This window comes from Gopherus flavomarginatus, chromosome 2, assembly GCF_025201925.1.
Source record: "Gopherus flavomarginatus isolate rGopFla2 chromosome 2, rGopFla2.mat.asm, whole genome shotgun sequence".
NCBI classification, from domain to species: domain Eukaryota; kingdom Metazoa; phylum Chordata; order Testudines; family Testudinidae; genus Gopherus; species Gopherus flavomarginatus.
Window position 1 is genome coordinate 290,284,197 of NC_066618.1, and position 20,624 is coordinate 290,304,820.

The 20,624-nt window shown below is 45.1% G+C and overlaps 1 protein-coding gene across 5 annotated transcripts in view; it reads right to left on the reverse strand.

Moving 5' to 3' along the window:
• The window catches only part of COL22A1 (collagen type XXII alpha 1 chain), a 372,600-nt gene that overhangs the window by 181,251 nt on the left and 170,725 nt on the right, over positions 1-20,624 (reverse strand). For all 5 annotated transcript variants that reach the window (XM_050940514.1, XM_050940513.1, XM_050940511.1 and 2 more), the window contains exons 13-15: positions 15,210-15,263; positions 11,765-11,818; positions 2,734-2,787 (exon numbers count right to left, since the gene is read on the reverse strand). In XM_050940514.1, the coding sequence (XP_050796471.1) occupies positions 2,734-2,787; positions 11,765-11,818; positions 15,210-15,263 (162 nt within the window). The remainder of the gene's footprint in view (positions 1-2,733; positions 2,788-11,764; positions 11,819-15,209; positions 15,264-20,624) is intronic.

The window sequence follows — 20,624 nt, forward strand, 5'->3', positions numbered from 1 at the left end:
TGCTCCACATTCCTCTCCTCAGAGAAGGAGCCAGATTAGTCACTGACCCTATGGCAGTGAAGGACAACATTCCTGGAAAAATCTGCCTTGTAAACAAGCAAGTATGTCACATCGATGTGGTGCAAGAAACCGTGGGTAAGGAGAATGCAGTAGGTACAGTAGCAGGTATCACTGAGTATTGACAGCTGTTGAATAATCCCAACCCAACAGGGCCAAACTCAGCCCTGAGTGAGTGACATTCCACTGAAGCTAATTCGGGCACAGAGTGCAGCCCAGAGCTTTTCAATTAACTTGGAAGCAGTAGGGTTTGCTGTGTCTCTGATAACTGGGCGGCAGTACTTTACATGCATAACATTGCTGACAAACCTATAAGTGATCAAACAAAGGAGGGGGGAGAGATTTAACCTTTCCTGTGAATAGCCCCATTGTATTGTAGGTGCAGTTTACTTCTTTTGTAGCAACTGAGCAAACAACAGGGTAACCCTGCGGCAACAAGACATGCACACTCAGTTGAAGGTGACCCATCAAGAATTGCTTGTGTGTGAAATGTTTTACACTCTGGTGAATTCATATTTTAATACTTCACTCATCTCCATGTTACAGTGCATCTGGCTTAGCTGAAAATTAATGAGAACTGCCTGCCCAGATTTGTTTGGTCCAGAGGACAGGTTAGATGCTGTCATGATTTCAGGCCATACTTGAGTGCAATCAAACGCTGGACAAGCCTGTCCAGGTCTGACAGTATATTTGTGATCAAACTGCCCAGCTGGAAAAACCTGCTATTCCCTCTTGGGATAAAGTTATGTGTCTGCATTGCACAGCTGACACTCCATAACACAATCTCTGATTTCTCTCTTCTTTCCTCCCTTCCCATGCCTTTCCAGGGGTTTAACATGTGCAGACATGCTTGGGAGAATATCAGGCAGATGTAATGCACTTGAGTTCTCCTTGGGGTTCCCTTTCAAAGCTTATCCAGGTCTTCTCATCAGCTTATCAGCAGGGATATGGAGAGGTATAATTGTCAGGGCTCATCTTTCGTGTGTCAGTGTAGAATCACTAAGTCCTGGAGTGTCCCCTCCAAATGCCTTTCATTCATGAGACCCGAGGCACCTCCAAATGTACTCTATCTTACCATGGAGTTATACCAGATGTGAGGTCACAAAAGCCTTCTGAGTCTTAAGAATTACCGGAGCAGAAAGAAACTGACCATCCCACCTCATGTCTAGTGGCCAATGCCAAATGATTTCAAACAATCCACAATCTATCTCAGGCACCGTGATGCACCTAATTGTGTGTGCTGGTGGAGATGCTTCCTCCTGGACTCATGTGGTGCCCTATAGCACGTGGATTCATATACCTCTTTTAATTTTATCTTAGGTACAGCAGATGCTGTTAGTTGAGTTCACGGAGAGAGACAAACAGAAGGAGCAAAAATGAACTCTGCAGTATCCTGTTCTAGAAAGCAAAGTCCTACCTGGCCACTTCTCAAAGCAGAGTGGAAGAGGTTAAAAAAAGATGACCCACTCTGGTGCATTAGTACCTTGGGGCCTGCTCGGGCATCAGAGCATATGATTCTAGCCCTGCTCCGCTCTAACCACACGCACCAAATGCCAGCTTGATGATGAAAACGAATGGGGTCATTATTAACAGATTATGAGCAACATCGCATGTACTGCACTGCAGAGCTGTCCTCCTTGTGGAAAAGGGCGGTTCAAGAGGCAGGAGCAAAACATTCTCCTGACTTTCTTCAAATTTGCCTGCTGCACTATTAACACTTTGTTGAGATCTGCCCAGGAGCTGCTGCGCCTGTTTGCAGCTCTAAAGACAATTTAGGCGGGTACCACTTTACTTTTCAGACAGTTAGGTAGTGATACCGTATTGATCCACAGCCAGGCCTAGGCAAACAACCAGATTCTCTGCTTACTTTCATTGGTTTTCGACCCAGGAGGCCCACAGCTGTCAGGTAAACATTATACATGACAGAGAAGAAAATTCACAACCTTCTCCGAAAACACAGGCCTCTATCTGGTGAGTTATAAAGGAACAAGTCAACCAGTACAGGGAGCCTTGTAAGGCATTAGCAGATCTGGCATTCCATTTAAATGTACTGCTGCACAAACAGTCAAGTCAGTATACCCCATAGTACCCTTGGGTGAGCCTGTACAGTGCCCACATAATTGCTAAGGTGGATCCAGGAGGCTAGGTTGCAAATTGGATACCTGTTCCAGTTTTCTGGGGCTTGATGCAAATTCCACAGGGTAATCCCATGTCCTACAAGTCCAATAAACAGGTCCCTAAAGGGTTCCAAAATAGCTTTCTCAAAACATCATTACGTCATGAGGTCACATAGCATTGTGTTGTGACCCAATTGTGAAGCAATGTACTAATGTTGCATCACAAGACACAACATTATAACATTGCAGTGTGACTATTGCTACACGGGGGCACACAAGCTAGCTCAAAGCAACCCATCCAAAATGTTAGGTTTCCTAGTAATTCCTAAATACCAGTCTCTGCAGGCCTGATGCCAATCTTACACACACCTGGCATAAATCAGAAGTAATTCCCCAGAAGTCACGGACGTTTCACTGTGGGAATGTAGTTAAGAGTCAGGCATCTCTAGATTGTCATACGGAAGAGTCAGTTGTGCAGAATACATTGAGAATGTGGGGGAAGTTTATAGATTGAAGGATTGTTTAGCTAATAAAATGTAACCATAGAATCATGACTTACGGGTGCTCCGACATAGCCTTTAATTCCTGGTGGACCTGGCTGGCCCTCAGATCCCTGAGAAGGAAATAAAACATTGAAAAAGACAAGAGGTTAATTCAAAAGAGAAAGCAATAAATAACGTAGTCAGGAATTAAACAGGCACTTCCTGTGAGATGCTGAGCTGGCTTCTCTGGGGATCTGTACTAAATGCCTTGAGTGTTCTTTCACTCCCAGCTATGCACCCACAATGAAGCTCAAACTTTTCCCTTTGCTCCCAGTGTTCAGACACCAGCACTGGTGTCACACCAAGCTCTTTGTGGTCTTACCACTTGGTTTTCAGACCTGCCACTTAGAGACAAACTGAAATCTGCAGATTTCTGTATCAGCTGTTGCTAATTGGGCCAATTACATGAATTTGGCACTTCCCCCTTTCTTGGCTGGGCGAGGTGGAGTCATTCTGAAAACAGTATGAATAAGACACACACCCATAAAGGCAGCATGTTTGACAGTAGAAGCCAGTTCTTGGTGATAAGCAAGCCCCAGAATTCAGAGAAACACATACAATGCAAGCAAGTTCCTGGCATCACCTTGTGTTCTTATGTTTGGCTGGAGAATGACAGATGAGATTCAAACTTGTTATCAGTCTCTCTTTGTGTTTTCCAATACATAGTTCATAAACGAAAGACCAGGTTCTTAGGTGCACTTATGTCAGAAGGGGGGCAAGGGAGCCAGTTATGACTCTGCCCCCCAAGTCTCTTTGGTGCCATCTGCCAGACAGGGCTAACCAATGCAGCAAGCTCTCATGATGTGTCCATAACACACCTGGTTGCAGGTGGGACAGTGCAGGTGGTGATGTTCTTTGCTAGGAGGAATCCACCCACCACATCGACGCAAAACAGGTACACACATCAGCGAATGCAGCCCTGAATGTTTTGAGATTGCACTGCTGGGTCAACTGATTTGGTTGCTAGTTCAACGGACATTCATTTCCCTTGTGTTAAGTCCAGTTTTGGACCTTCCTAACTCATAAGCCTTCAGCTTCGAAAAGAACAAGCCTTCAAGCTGACGATTTCCAGCCACTGATATTTCCAGCAAAGTGAAGCCATCAAAATTAGTTAGTTTTAGTTCAGGAAGGCCCCGATCCTACAAGAAGCCTGCGGAAATGCAGCGTGTGGCCACATAAAGCGATGTCGACGAGGGGAACCTACTTGTTCACTGCTGGTGACCAAGATTCAAATACAAATGACCAGGTACTTGGTGGTGCTGCAGGCCCTGCTTGCCTCACAGTGTGAACCATGCAAGTTAAAACATCATTCAGTAGCATGGTTCTAGCAGGGACGTTACACAGCAGGACTCTGCTCCCAAAGTACTAATCACCATTTTGGGGAGTGAGGCTATAGCTCAGTTTGCTCAGAGGGGGAGTTATATTTTAAAACACCTAAATATTAGCTGAAACCTTGCCCTAGACCACTCACAGAAAGAAGAACTTCTTAGCACAGCCATACTGTGGTTGGGAACTGTGCTAGCCAGGGAGATAAACTGTAGTACAAACTTGTGACTAGGTTTATAAATAGAGTAAAGCACATTGATGAGGCCTCATGCAGCTGCTAAACTGTGGTGCAGGGGCTCATGCAGATGAGTGTGTGTGTGGCTTCCTCCTCCCATCGAGGGGCCTCAGGCGGACAGGAGGTACCTTATGTTTGCTTTCTCTCACCCAGTCAACGGGACTCTTCCCCTTCTTCTGTGGATGTTTCTTCCCATCCCAAAGCCACCAAAGAATCTGATAGAATCAGAAGCCATGAACTGGAACAGCAGGAGGCATTCCAGGTCAAGGCTAGGGTGGGTTTTGTGGGGGGAAGCTTTGACAGCCCCTGTTTGCATTATATCTGACTCGAGCCACCAAGATCAGCCCCTCATTCTGACAAGGATTAAATTTACCCACAAAATTGGATGAGGGAGAACATTTGTAACATGGAAGAAGTTGAGCTAGAAGTACAGCAGGAATGTCCCCATGAGACCTCCTTGAGCAGTGCAAGCAGCTAATCTCATTTACATTTTTTTACGACAACAAAAAGGTGCTTTTATTAGATTTGTATTGGTAGTCCTAGTTCTTATATCGGAGGGGATTTCGTTACTGTCATCCTCAGTTATCAGAGGGGGATTAAGTCCTTTGCGGATGAAGTACTATTACCAGAAGACTGTAGTGCCATTAGCTGTGCCCCGTGAAGTTTCACTGTACAGTTACTGAAGTCTGCAACAATTGTTCACTTTGTCCTTAACAGAAAAAATAAATGCATAAGATTGACCCTAAGCCAGAGACTGGAAAATCCCTCAGCCAAGTAGTTTAGCAGCTCACTGAGTTTCCTGAAATGCATCTATAGCGCCTGAATGGTTGTCTGTGAGCTTCTCCTACTTAGCTGGGGGCAAATGATGACTGATTGAACCTGGGAAGAACTGTGACCCAGTTAGCTCTCCTCCGAGTCTGCAGCAGAACCCGGAGATCTCAACGTCACCACAAAGGTGCTGCTAAATAAAGATAAGTGATCTGACAAAAAAACAATCATTAAAGCAGGAATAGGAGACGCGACCTTTAGAATTATCAATGCCACCTCCTTTATAATCCCAGTTACCGGCTCTACGCTCATATATAAATATAGTAAGTAGATGACTTGTTTTTTTTTAAAACCATTAATAATTTCTATTTCAATGCACAGTCAACAAAATTGGGATTCCTTCTTAACACAGCAGAGCCCAAAATCCAGCCAAAGGACGCAACATAAATAAAAGTCCCTATGAAAAGAGATGATTGTTTTATATTTAATCAGGGCAGGTGAGAGAGAGCTGGGTGGTAGAGCTCACTTCTCTACAGTGAATGTTTGCCATTACTTTGTCAGAATGTATTTAAGCTACACATGGTACATGCCCATGGTAGCCATCACATAAACACCCATGCTTCTCAGCCCATAGCGCTATATGCATTTCCATCTATTGAACATACAGACATATTCATACTGCTTTGTTATTATTATTATTCATGTTGCAGTATCACCTAAAGGACCTCCTCAGATCAGGGCCCCATTGTGGCTAAGCACTGTACATAAACAAACACAGAAGTTACTAGATCACAGGCCCTGGTTCTCATGGAGGACTTCAAACAGCCCGATATCTGCTGGGAGAGCAATACAGCAGTACACAAACAATCCAGGAAGATTTTGGAAAGTGTAGGGGACAATTTCCTGGTGCAAGTGCTGGAGGAATCCCCAACTCTCCGGAGTGAGGCTTAACAGTCCTTCTTGACCTGATGCTCACAAACAGGGAAGAATTAGAAGGGGAAGCAAAAGTGGATGGGAACCTGGGTGGCAGTGACCATGAGATGGTCGAGTTCAGGATCCTGACACAAAGAAGAAAGGAGAGCAGCAGAATACAGACCCTGGACTTTAGAAAAGCAGACTTTGATTCCCTCAGGGAACTGACGGGCAGGATCCCCTGGGAGAATAACATGAGGTGGAAAGGAGTCCAGGAGATCTGGCTGTATTTTAAAGAATCCTTATTGAGGTTGCAGAAACAAACCATCCCGATGGGTAGAAAAAATAGTAAATATGGCAGGCGACCAGCTTGGCTTAACAGTGAAATCCTCGCTGATCATTAACAAAAAAGAAGCTTACAAGAAGTGAAAGATTGGACAAATGACCACAGAAGAGTATAAAAGTATTGCTCAGGCATGCAGGAGTGAAATCACGAAGGCCAAATCACACTTGGAGTTGCAGCTAGCGAGAGATGTTAAGAGTAACAAGAAGGGTTTCTTCAGGTATGTTAAGAACAAGAAGGCGATCAAGGAAAGTGTGGGCCCCTTACTGAATGGGGGAGGTAACCTACTGACAGAGGATGTGGAAAAAGCTAATGTACTCAATGCTTTTTTTGCCTCTGTCTTCACGAACAAGGTCAGCTCACAGACTACTGCACTGGGCAGCACATGATGGGAAGGAGGCGACCAGCCCTCTGTGGAGAAAGAAGTGGTTCAGGACTAATTAGAAAAGCTGGATGAGCATAAGTCCATGGGGCTGGATGCGCTGCAGCCGAGGGTGCTAAAGGAGTTGGCAGATGTAATTGCAGAGCCATTGGCCATTATCTTTGAAAACTCATGGCGATCGGGGGAGGTCCTGGATGACTGGAAAAAGGCTAACGTAGTGCTCATCTTTAAAAAAGGGAAGGAGGAGGATCCAGAGAACTACAGGCCAATCAGCCTTACCTCTGTCCCTGGAAAAATCATGGAGCAGGTCCTCAAGGAATCAGTTTTGAAACACTTAAAGGAGAGGAAAATGATGAGAAACAGTCAGCATGGATTCACCAAGGACAAGTCAAGCCTGACTAACCTAATTGCCTTGTATGATGAGATAACTGGCTCTGTGGATGAAGGGAAAGCAGTGGACGGGTTATTCCTTGACTTTAGCAAAGCTTTTGATACGGTCTCCCACAGTATTTTTGCCGGCAAGTTAAAGAAGTATGGGCTGGATGATTGGACTATAAGGTGGATAGAAAGCTGGCTAGATCGTCAGGCTCAACGGGTAGTGATCAACGGCTCCATGTCTAGTTGGCAGCCGATTTCAAGCGGAGTGCCCCAAGGGTCAGTCCTGGGGCCGGTTTGGTTCAATGTCTTCATTAATGATCTGGAGGATGGCGTGGACTGCAGTCTCAGCAAGTTTACAGATGACACTAAACTTGAAGGAGTGGTAGATATGCTGGAGTGTAGGGATAGCATACAGAGGGACCTAGACAGATTAGAGGATTGGGCCAAAAGAAAGCTGATGAGGTTCAACAAGGACAAGTGCAGAGTCCTGCACTTAGGATGGAAGAATCCCATTCACTGTTACAGACTAGGGACCGAATGGCTAGGAAGCAGTTCTGCAGAAAAGGACCTAGGATTACAGTGGACAAGAAGCTGGATATGAGTCAACAGTGTGCTCTTGTTGCCAAGAAGGCTAATGGCATTTTGGGCTGTATAGGTAGGAGCATTGCCAGCAGATCGAGGGATGTGATCATTATCCTCTATTTGCCATTGGTGAGGCCTCATCTGGAGTACTGTGGCCAGTTTTGGGCCCCCCACTAGAAGAAGGATGTGGAAAAATTGGAAAGAGTCCAGCAGAGAGCAACAAAATGATTAGGGGGCTGGAGCACATGATTTATGAGGTGAAGCTGAGGGAACTGGGATTGTTTAGTCTGCAGAAGAGAAGAATGAGGAGGGATTTGATAGCTACTTTCAACTACCTGAAAGGAGGTTCCAAAAAGAATGGATCTAGACTGTTCTCAGTGGTAGCAGATGACAGAACAAGGAGTAATGGTCTCAAGTTGCAGTGTGGGAGGTTTAGGTTAGATATTAGGAAAAACTTTTTCACTAGGAAGGTGGTGAAGCACTGGAATGGGTTACCTAGGGAGGTGCTAGAATCTCCTTCCTTAGATTTTTTAAGGTCAGGCTTGACAAAGCCCGGACTGGGATGATTTAGTTGGGGATTGGTCCTGCTTTGAGCAGAGGATTGGACTAGATGACCTACTGAGGTCCCTCTGAACCCTGATATTCTATGATTCTAAGAGACAGTCCCTTCAATCTAAATAAATAAGATGGGGGGAAGAAGAGTGTGAGAGAGAGAGAGAGAAAAGGAGTGCTGTCATTCCCATTTTACAGATGAGAAACTGAGGCAAGGAAAGAACAAAAGAAGAATGGCCATACTCAGTCAGACCAAAGGTCCATCTAGCCCAGTATCCTGTCTTCCAACAGTAGCCAATGCCAGTGCTTCAGGTGGAATGAACAGAACAGGTAATCATGGAGTGATCCATCCCCTGTCACCGATTCCCAGCTTCTGGAAAACAGAGGCTAGGGATACTTCAGAGCATGGTTTTGCATCTCTTCCCATCCTGGCTAATAGCCAGGCTAATAGCCATTGATGGATCTATGCTGCACTAATTTATCTAGTTCTTTTTTGAACCCTGTTATATTCTTGGCCTTCACAGCATCTTCTGGCAAAGAGTTCCACAAGTTGACTGTAAGTTATGTAAAGAAGTACTTCCCTTTGTTTGTTTTAAACCTGCTGCCTATTAATTTCATTTAGTGCCCCCTAGTTCTTGTGTTAGGCGAAGGAATAAATAGCACTTCCTTATTTACTTTCTCCACACCAGTCATGATTTTATAGACGTCTATCCTATCCACCCTTAGTCGTCCAGTTTTCCAAACTGAAAAGTCCCAGTCTTACTAATCTCTCCTCAGATGGAAGCTGTTCCATAGCTCTAATCATTTTTGTTGCCCTTCTCTGCATCTTTTCCAATTCCAAGATATCTTTTCTGAGATGGAGAGACACTTTAAAGATGAAGTAATTTGTCCACAGTCAGTCAAGAAGGCTGGGGTAGAGCCAGGAACACATGCAAAATCTTCCGAGTCCCAGTTCGCTGCAGCTGTGGATGTCACCCAGGTTGGTATAATCTAATGTCACTCAAGACTAGTGTTACTTCAGGGGGAAAAGCAGAGGGAGATGGTAAACATGCAAAGAGCGAGCAAAGGTTTGCCAAACTTATACAAAGTAGTCCCATTCGTTGCAGCGTAACAGTGTGCTGGTGGAAGAATAGGGCAGCAGGAAAACACCAGGGCCATAACCAGGAATGAACTGAAACTATTCTCTATTAGGTGTTGTTTCCTGCACAGCTCCAGAGTCACTCCAGGGCTGCTGTTCAATTACTTTTCTTCTCTGGTGCCTCTTGAAGCATTTGACCACCACTATTTGGAGTGGGAGTGGTTCTGAGTCCAGCTTCTATGACACTTCCCTGGCTCTCGCTCTGATCCTATGTGGTGACAGTGTTCTCCTCCACCCTATGCAGACCAACTTTGAACGTTTTCTTCTGGGTGAATTTCTGGATACAGCTTTTCACCTTGTATAACATTATCCATGTAAGGGGCTGACTGGGACTCATCCCTCCGCTACTGTATCCCTTTGCCACTGTTGGATTGTTCCCTAGAATATAGTTTCTAGGTCCTTGTCTAGTCTACTGTTAGATAACTCAGACAATGAGGTTCCTATTACCTCTCTTAAGAGACGGTTCAGACTCATGCACCTTATCCAGCATATTTGTGAAGTTATCCAACTGAAATGTTCCCTTTCCCAACTGCATCCTACCACTTCTAGCCATGTCATTTAATTGTCGTTTAGTATTTGAATACAGTGTCCTCGATGTGTCCCTTGTACTACCCTAAATAATTCCTCTCCTGCTCCTATGTGCTATGGTCATACAAATAAATAATAACATTTATGCCTATCAAATACCTGCAGACAGTTTTCATATCTCCTCTCTGTCATCACTCCATGAAGCTATGCACCTTCTTTTCTAGAAGGACTTGATCCTGTGAGCTGCTGCGTGATCTCAAGGTTTGCTGAGGGTTCTAAGCAACTCACAGAAATCCTATGCATCCTCCAGGGCCGAGTCCTTAGGGAAAGGAATATGCACAGCTTGGCTAGGCTACGTATGCAGAGCAGACTCCAAATGAGGACGATGAGCTCAGCACCAGGAAGAGGAAATGGCACAGACATTACTCAGAAGCCACCATTTATCTGGCTTTTGTACCATTATTGATAATAATTTAAGATGCACAGAAAACATGGATTTATTTATTAGGTCACAGATTGGAGCCACACAGCTGGCCAGCACGTATGGGTGACAAATTCAATTCACGTCACCTGCCACCAAATCCCACGAAGGATGAGTGTACCCAGAGTCATTAGGAAAGAGAGGGCCTAGGTTACAAACTACCATATTAAAATGCTGCCCCCTGTTCTCCCAGCCGAGCCCTATTCACAGCTGCCATTCATCTTCTGCAGAACGCTCTGTCATGCAACTTCCACAATGAGCCCCTCTGTGCTGCGGCATGTAACCACTGTGCTGCTCCTGCATTCACTGGTTTGCTGCCAAGCATTTCAACCAAGTGATTAATACATGTGTGCTTGTGAGCAGGCCCTGTGGGAACCGTGGCAGTTTATAAACATTCACCCGCAGAAGTGACAGGCAATTAGGGAAAGGGCCTGCCCATCTCTCCCTGGCTAACAGGTCTACTGGGCCCTGTACAAATGAATGCTGCTAGTTTGCTTCATGGATCCTCTTATTCTGCGCCAGACGGGACCTGAATCCCTTCCAGTAGACACAGGGCCTGCTCCTGCTCCTACTGAAGTTAGAGGTAAAATTCCTCTTGATCTCAGCGGGAGCAGAACTGGGCTCTGTGAATCCAGTCTGGCCCCTTTCTTAGGCAGATAATAACCTGCTGTGCATATTACACCATTTATGTGCAGTTCATCGTTTTCTATAGTTTAACCTCCTGGCCCCCCTCATCTTTCATATGGAAATGTGACCCACAAAGGCTACCTGCTTCAGCAAGCGCTGCCACTTGGATCGAGATGGTGTGTTGCACCATGGCACCTGTTTCGTTAGCGGACTGCATCTCTGTGTTATAAAGATGAAGCGGCAACCTCTTCTGTTTGATGCACATTACAGACCCAGTTCTGCCTCCAGTTATAAGGGAGTAAGTCAATAGGAGCTGAATCTGTGTCAGTGAGGACAGAACGAGGCCAGAAACCCGGCCTGTCAGATCCAGGCTTGTTCCCAGTGTAGGGCTTAGGTGGGCGTTACTGAATCCAGACTCCTGAAGACATTCTTTGAACCAAATCCAGAGGGGACGTAAATGCTGTTGTAAGTTGTACATTGCCAAGTCACTGCGAATTGGCACAAACTGAGGCACCCAAAATTAGTGGAGATTTGACAATTCAGGCCTAATGCTCTCTGAGTCACTCTCTCTCCACCTGTTACATGGGGATGATAATACTCACCTCCCTCCCTGGGAGCATGGGTGGATTTACTGATGTTTTAACAATATTTTGCAGGCAATGTGCATTATCCTAAGGCTAGGAGCTTGTTCCCTCACTAGTGAGTGTGCAAAGAAATCAACTCCAAGAAACCAGAGGTGCACATAATGTCAAGACAGGAAATACAAGTGTGGACTTAGAGCAAATGAAAAGCTCACCTTAGGGCCTGCTGGACCAGGCAGTCCAAAAGCCCCTGGCGGCCCTGGTTCTCCCTGTAACAAAGAGCACATGAGTTAGTTGTGTGGTTTCAAATGCTTCCATTCGATTTTGAAATGTTTAGAGAAGGTACGAAAAAAGAGCCACTGCTGAAGGATACATGAGTGTTACTGATGGAAGCTCCACATTGCCTCCAGTGCTTGCACTCCACATGTCATGTGAACATAAAAACATCCAAACATCCATACTGGGTCAGACCAAAGGTCCATCTAGCCCAGTATCCTGTTTACCAACAGTGGCCAATGCCAGGTGCCCCAGAGGGAATGAACAGAACAGGTAATGATCAAGTGATCCATCCCCTGTCACCCATTCCCAGCTTATGCAAAAAGGGTTAGCTCCTGAAGTCCACAGTGTGCTTTTTCTCAAGAGGAACCATAATGAGACCAGACCAAAGTAAATATACCATTGAAATATCTGGACATTCATTAGCTCTTTGCAGGCAGCTTCCTAAGCAACAAAATGTCATCTCCAGGGCTCATGCCACCAAGGATTTACAACTGGTCAGGCCTCTAGAGGCTATACCACAAATGTGATCTTTAACAGTCGGCCCAGTGCAATGAACCCATCATATCAGGGCAGTGGAAGGTTATGATGTTAGGACACCATGTCGCCATATATCACCCCCAGATCAGTTTCATGTACAATATGACACAGTTGCATTGGTTCGGAAAGGTATTTTGGGATGATCTAATGACCTGCAATATTGGGAGGACCTCTCAAAAACCACTGCGGGTGGCAGAATTGGGCTACCTCCTGACACAGCATGACAGGGATGGGAAGCAAGAGAGCATTCTGCTGTGTACCCCTTCTCTGTTATTAGTTCATGTATGTCTGACCTCCCAAAGGAATCATTTACCCAAGTTCTCCTAAACTACAGCTAAACTATCAGCAGGGAGCAGGGGCTACATGGCCGATGGGTTCCTGCACCAGGCACAGCAAACAGGGAGGCAGGCAAAGAATACAGATAAGCAAAAGGGAGGTAAAAGAAGAGGTTAAATGGGCAGACGATAGAAGTGGTTGAGGTAGGAGGTAAGAGGGCCAGAGGGCAGGGCTAAAATATTAGTGACAAGTTGAGAAAAGTACACCCATAAAGGGTGCTGGAAAATGCTTGGACATTTGTCCCCTTCTGCAACATTCAGGCTAAGGGCATTTTATCCAGCATGCTTGAGTTTCCTCCTGCAAAGCCTGCAGCTCTCCCCAATCCCTGAGCTTTTAACAGCGTATGCATCACCAAGAGATGTTCAATCCTCTGCTTTTGTGACTGGGATGCCAACATTGGCTTCCCTGTTGCCCTTATCCACTCAGGGTACATCTACACTACAGGATTATTCCGATTTTACATAAACCGGTTTTGTAAAACAGATTGTATAAAGTCGAGTGCACGTGGCCCCACAAAGCACAATAATTCGGCGGTGTGGCATCCATGGTCCAAGGCTAGAGTTGACTTCTGGCGCGTTGCACTGTGAGTAGCTATCCCGTAGCTATCCCATAGTTCCCACAGTCTCCCCCACCCATTGGAATTCTGGGTTGAGATCACAATGCATGATGGTGCAAAAACAGCATCACAGGTGATTCTGGGTAAATGTCGTCACTCATTCCTTCCTCCGTGAAAGCAACGGCAGACAATCATTTCACGCCCTTTTTCCCTGGATTGCCCTGGCAGGCGCCATAGCATGGCAACCATGGAGCCTGTTTTGCCTTTTGTCACTGTCACCGTATGTGTACTGGGCTACCATTGCAGTGTCCCCCCATTTGTGTGATGAAGTAATAAAGAATGCAGGAATAAGAAACATTGACTTTTTAGTGAGATAAAATGAGGCGGAGGCAGCCTCTAGCTGCTATGGTAGGACATTAAATGGTGGCGAGAGAGAGGAGCCCAGCCTCCCGCTGCTAGGATAGTCCAGGCAGTACAGAATCTTTTCTTTACACATGAAAGGGAGGGGGCTGATGGAGCTCAGCCCCCAGTTGCTATGATGAAGATGGTTACCAGCCGCTCTGTACCATCTGCCGGGAATGACCGGGAGTCATTCCTATTTATACCCATGCGCTCCCGGCCGACCTCACCGAGGCCAGCCAGGAGCACTCACAGGATGATGAGGACGGCTATCAGTCATTTTGTACTGTACCGTCTGCCACAGGGGAGGGGAGGGGAGAGGATGCTGCTGTTCAGTGCCGCAGCACCACGTCTACCAGCAACATGCAGTAGACATACGGTGACATTGAAAAAAGTCAAGAAACAATTTTTTTCCCTTTTCTTTCACAGGGAGGTGGGGGGGTAAATTGACGAAATATACCCTGAACCACCCCGGGCAATGTGCTTGACCCTACAGGCATTGGGAGCTCAGCCAAGAATGCAAATGCTTTTCGGAGACTGCGGGGACTGTGGGATAGCTGGAGTCCTCAGTACCCCCTCCCTCCTTCCATGAGCATCCATTTGATTCTTTGGCTTTCCTTTACACTTGTCATACAGCACCGTGCTGTGGCCTCTGTCTATCATAGCCTGGAGATTTTTTCAAATGCTTTGTCATTTCGTCTTCTGTAATGGAGCTGTGATAGAACAGATTTGTCTGCCCATACAGTGATCAGATCCAGTATCTCCCATATAGTCCACGCTGGAGCTCTTTTTCGATTTGGGACTGCATCGCCACCTGTGCTGATCAGAGCTCCATGCTGGGCAACAGGAAATGAAATTCAAAAGTTTGCGGGGCTTTCCCTGTCCACCTGGCCAGTGCATCCGAGTTCAGATTGCTTTCCAGAGCGGTCACAATGGTGCACTGTGGGATACCGCCCGGAGGCCAATACCGTCGATTTGCGGCCACACTAACCCTAATCCGACATGGCAATACCGATTTCAGCGCTACTCCTCTAGTCGGGGAGAAGTACAGAAACCAGTTTAAAGAGCCCTTTATATCGATATAAAGGGCCTAGTTGTGTGGACAGGTGCAGGGTTAAATCTGTTTAACGTTGTTAAATTTGGTTTAAACTCATAGTGTGGACCAGGCCTCATTCCCCATTCCTACCATCTCCACAGGCTGGTATCCCTTTGGGGTGAAAGAAATGGCTGAGTTTTGTGCCTGCAGTTCTTAATCAACACAGCAGCAGCAAGTCCCAAACTGCAGCCCGCCAGGCGTCCCCCTTTCACAGCTTAATGAATTGTAACAGTTCTGCCCCTGGAGTCACTCAATATGCTTAATCCCTATGAAGTCCACAGTCTTTGCGAACATGTAAGGGACAATGCTGAAGTCATTAACTCCTGTCATTTGTTTCTGTTCCTGCTAAAATGGCCACACAAATCCCTGAGGCACATCCCAGTCAACAGAGATTGATTTCCACTGCCTGGCTCACGCTGAAAGGAAAGTATTACAAGGAAGGAACAACAAAGCTTACGGTTTCTCCTTTCGCTCCGTCCCTCCCGGGGGGGCCAGGTGAGCCTGGGGATCCCTGCAACACAATGAAACCAGCATCAGCATAATATTAACATCAGCTGAAATCACAAAGACACGAGTAATACAGCAAGGGAGGAACAGGCGAGAAGGAAGATCACTTCACAGTGAGCACCTACTGTTTACAGTCTCAAGAGGATGCACTGCCAACATTAACACTCCTTGGTGAGCAAGTGAGCTGCTAGGGACTCGCCAATACCCTTGTTCATTTAACTTATTTAAAAAGAAAACAATATAAAATCACTGGAGTAATAACACGTGTAACCTTGCCATCTTATTACTGTCACCCCTTGTCTTTCCAACCCCGTTTCAGTTGTTTGTCACTTGCCAAATTTTAACCATTCAGGCCAAACTGTTCCATTCCTGGTATCTGCTTCAGGCAAACTTTTTTTTTGGAAAGTTTCAGCCAAAAAGGGTCAGTTGTTTCCAAGAAAGCAATTACAGAAAAATATCTTGTTTGACCCATCTTAAAAACATTCTCAGCCCTGTTTCGCTGAGATGTTCTGGTGCCATTGGAGCAGGGACTTGAGATTTCATGGGAATGGATGTCACCTTGTAATACTCCTGTAAATAACCCCTTTGGCCAGCTCATATGCCCCCAAACCTCTCAGTTTGCACATGCTCAGTAGACATTATTAGAATCTGGCTGCTAATTTCTCCAAAGATTCCGTTTGAATACTGGAGAGCTAATTCAAGAACAGTTATTCTGCAATTGCTGTTCTGGGCTATTTCCTCATGCAGAGTCTCCCTGAGTCTCAACATTCCTTTGCTGTCAGCCAGTGCTAGGAATCTGACTGGTAAAATGTGTACCTCATGTCCTTCTCCTGGCTAGCCCACATAGGAGATGACAACTTTCTACTGCCAACAGTTACTCTGGAAGCTCAAAAGTCAGAAGTCTGTGCTGTGGATTTAAAAAAGATTGACCTGGCTTTTAAACCAGTGGTTCTCAAACTTTTGTACTGAGGACCCCTTTCACATAGCAAGCCTCTGAGTGTGACTCCCCAACCTTTATACATTAAAAACACATTTTAATATAGTTAATGCCATTATAAATGCTGGGGCAGAGCGGGGTTTGGGGTGGAGGCTGACAGCTCGTGACCACCCACGTAATAACCTTGTGACCCCCTGAGGGGTCACGACCCCCAGTTTGAGAACCCCTGTTTTAAACCATGTGGGAGACAATGTGGTTGCATGTGATAGACTTTCTGTTTTTTCATTTGTTTGTTCGTTTTTCAGTTTGCTTGTTTAAAAACCTAAGAAATCACATATAAAAATACATTAAAAAATATTAAGGTTGCAAAGTCAAGCACTCAGAAGTCCCAAGATGCAAGAATTAAGGTTGCCTATGCATATATTACCTGGGAAGGTTGCCTTTGTGCATACGTACACACATAGAGATGTACTGATACAAACACACCACACAGTACCACTACATTAAGAGCCAGAGTCTGCCACCCTTAATCATATTTCTAGTCATTTACTCCATGAGTGGAACCATTGACTTCAAAATATATATTTGTGGATGAAGGTATTAATCAATGTGAGACAGAGAGACAGAATCTAACCCTTTATTTATTTAGCGGCATACATGGCACTTCTCAGGGGTTAATAATAGCTGGCTTCAGCAAAGTATGTATTGCATATACATAAATTAAAGTCATTACTTTCATTATCAGATTTCATGCAAACTGAACCTTCACGGAGAGCCTTAGTTTGGAATTTCTAATGTGGGGGAGGGAGAATAGATCAGATCTGCTCTATCTGAATGATACCCTAATGAGACAGAAATCCAGCAAATAGCAAATTTGATGTTCAAGGCAATCATTTGCCCAGAGAGGTCAATATACCTGGGAAGGAACTGCTGTTTCCTGACACAAAAGCTTACAACATAGGTAAGAAGGCAGTTCCTTATCAGCAAACCCCCCCCCCCCAGCCCCACAGCCACTACTTTCCTTCCCTTTCCTTTTCAAAGTGGAGGAATCAGGAAACAAAATCCTCTTTCCTCACTATTTGTTTTACATGATGGGGCAACGCTAGCATGGATGAATGGAGGTGTCTTCTTTTCTCTTTGTATCAGTCTGGCAAGTGGTAGCCAATCTGCATGCAGGATTTTGGCACCCAGCTCCTCCTCCTCCTCCCAGAAGCACCCAGTACATTGGCTCCTAAGTGGATAAAAGCCTGAGCCATGTCACTGAAAGCATTAGAAGAACAAGATAGAAGGTGGCTCTGGCATACCAAGCAGAAGAGCTTTTTCACTTGGGATCCCCGTGAACCCCAGGATGTCTGCCTAGAGGTGCACGAAGAGCAAATTGCATTAGTGATTTAAGTGCCCTTCCAGTTTGAATGATCATTTAACAGCCCCTCTCACATTCCTATTCTGAGCAAAGTGAAGGAATACACCTGTCTCCAGAAGCAGGTCTAACAGTGTGCCTTCAATGGGGAAGCCTCACTCAGCCCTGCCTGGTGCTACAAGGTTACAGCCTGGAGGCTGGTAGATTTCCACTTTCATTGTTAACCCCAGCCAGTTGCTCTCCATCCCTCAGAGCACTGGAAATCACTTGGCCAACTCAAGGACTGGATCAGCAGCTGCTGGTGCCTTAACAAAAGTACAAGGGCGGATTGCACTGTCTGGTTCAAAGCTGTGCTTTGACCAAGTGAGTGTTTCAATCTTTGAGAAAAAATGGGGAACAGACTGGGCATTAGAAAAGCATCAGGCTTGGTCTACAGTTAAGTTTAGCCACCACAGCTTGTCATTTAGGACAGTGAATAAAATAACACCCCTAACAGACACAGCTGTGTCAGCAAAAGCCTGCTGTAGACATAGTCATTCCAGCAAAAAAAGTTCTTAGCCAAATATAACTTATTTTGCTTGGAGAACTGATATAAATTATACCCAGAGACTTTCCCCCCGACCTCCCCAGTATAAACTGTGCCTATACTCAGAGGGTTTGATGGTACTGTAGAGATACTGGAAAATCCTTTCTAGTGTAGACAAGGCCTTAATGAGTCAATACAATAGTAATTTAATGACCATAATGTTCTGATGTACTTTGCATAACAGAAACACAAAAACATTACACAGGTTTTTCATTGGGGATGGAGGGATGGAATTTGTTCACTTGTATTCATTTTTTAGGCTGGCATTCACCCTAGCTAAGTGGAGGGAGGGATAGCTCAGTGGTTTGAGCATTGGCCTGCCAAACCCAGGGTTGTGAGTTCAATCCTTGAGGGGCCCACTAAGGAATCTGTAGCAAAATCAGTACTTAGTCCTGCTAGTGAAGGTAGGGGGCTGGACTCAATGTCCCTTCCAGTTCTAGGAGACAGGTATATCTCCTTTTTTTGTCTTTTTTGAACAAGGTCTATGTGCCACTTACATCCCACTGAGGTCCTGAAAACACGACTTAAAGGGGGCATACTGCCTGTACTGGCCCACAGCAGAGAAATGAATTTCATCCTTAATGAAGAGAGACAGTTGGTTGACTTATCTGTCAGTCAAAAAGGAGGCAAGGGAGTTAAATTGGTGGTCCTGCCCCTTAGAGACACTCTTTAGAAGTACAACACATTTCCTGTTTAGGACTAAATTATGTGTATCATAATACTCACTTGTAGAATTCAAAGGGTTTATTGAAAGTAACAACTTCACCACACACAGGCATGACTCAAACTTCCTACTAAGATCCCCTCTCCCCCAAGTCAGATACAACAAAATATACAAGACAACAACTTAATGCTAAGATCAAAATACAGCACTCTATATTTGTGGAGACACTATCTACCCTGACCATTCCAACATTTCATGTGAAGTATATTGAGATCCTGGGGTAGACAGTGCTACAGAAGTAACTCGAATGCAGCTTGTCATATGCGGCTTTGTACTGGGATCATCTAGTTCAAAGGGGGGTTCATCATAAAGTTTATATCAGAATGTATCTATATGTTGAAACAAACTGATTTAATACAGGAAGGGAGGTGGCTTGCAGGTGTAGGGAAGGGTCAAGGGATGAATTTGAGTTATTTGTTATTCTCTAATCCTAGACTGCCAATGCAATGAACACTGAAATAGAAGAATAATCCCTCAGCGACCTTTTTTAAGATAACAAGTCATGTTTATCTGCCTTTATCCCATTCACTTGCAACTCCTCACGGAGCTGCCAAGTTTACAAACATGTCTTCAGCTTGAAAACAGCTGTGGCCTATAATCACATATTTTATTTGAAACTCTGGCTTGTGGCCTATGATAATGGAGATGGGAACTATCTAAACAGGAAAGTAATGGCAAAAATCAGCCCTAAACATGCATTTAGACTGTAATTAGCCCCGCTGCCTTCCAATTCAAACAGTAATTCACTTGACTTTTCCTTCAGTTATTCATTTTATACAGATAGCATGGGGGGAATGTTAGACAGCACATATTCTATACCCTGTTTGTTGTCTCTGTCACACAGACTCCTTTTTTATGTGGAGGTGCCTCTTCTTTTAATAAAAATGAAACTGAATTTCTGACTGAGTCACTCCAACATCACTAGAGGTGCCTCCTACACTGGCATTGGGAGTCAGTCAAATGAGACTAGGTGAGTTAGAGGCTTGGAACAATTCTCCTCTGGCACTGTCATGGACTGGGTGAGCTAACAGATCTTTTCCATGTCTCACCTGTAAGATTCTGTAATTGGCAAGGGCACATTCACCACGAGTGCCACCAGTCCCCAGTCCAGCCCGGTGGTTGAAAGTAACGTTCATCTGTACTATATCCAAAGTCCTCTTTGCAGTAAGGTAATGGTCACAGTCCAATTGAGAAGAATCTGCATGACAAAACCACCACTGCTAATTGACACTCTCTGTTAGAAACCATGAGCTGAACAAGAAAGGGAAATCAATTATTGTCTCCCCCCTACAGATGGTCTCTCCAGCTCAGGACTGAGGCTCGTTAGATGAGAATTGTGGGGAATTGCGCACTGCTGTGGTTCATATTATAAACCGTTTTCCGGCTGAGAGCGGGCTGCAGGGTGCCACCTGCTGCCTTTCTCCAGAACTATAGTCACGTCAGTAATTTTTTCATAAATTGTGCATGTTTTTATTAGTATTTTCAAGGCCTAGAGGAAACTTGTTGCAAAGATGGAAATTCAATCCGAGTCTCCTGAGTCTCAATCTAGTTAGTGCCAAGGCCACTTCTTCCTCTCTCCTGGTTCCCTGTCACGCATTTAATCCATTAGACCAGTGGTTCTCAACCAGAGATACACATACCCCTGAGGGTACACAGAGGTCTTCTGGGGGGTACGTCAACTCATCTAGATATTTGCCTAGTTTTACAACAGGCTACATAAAAATCACTAGCGAAGCCAGTACAAACTAACATTTCATA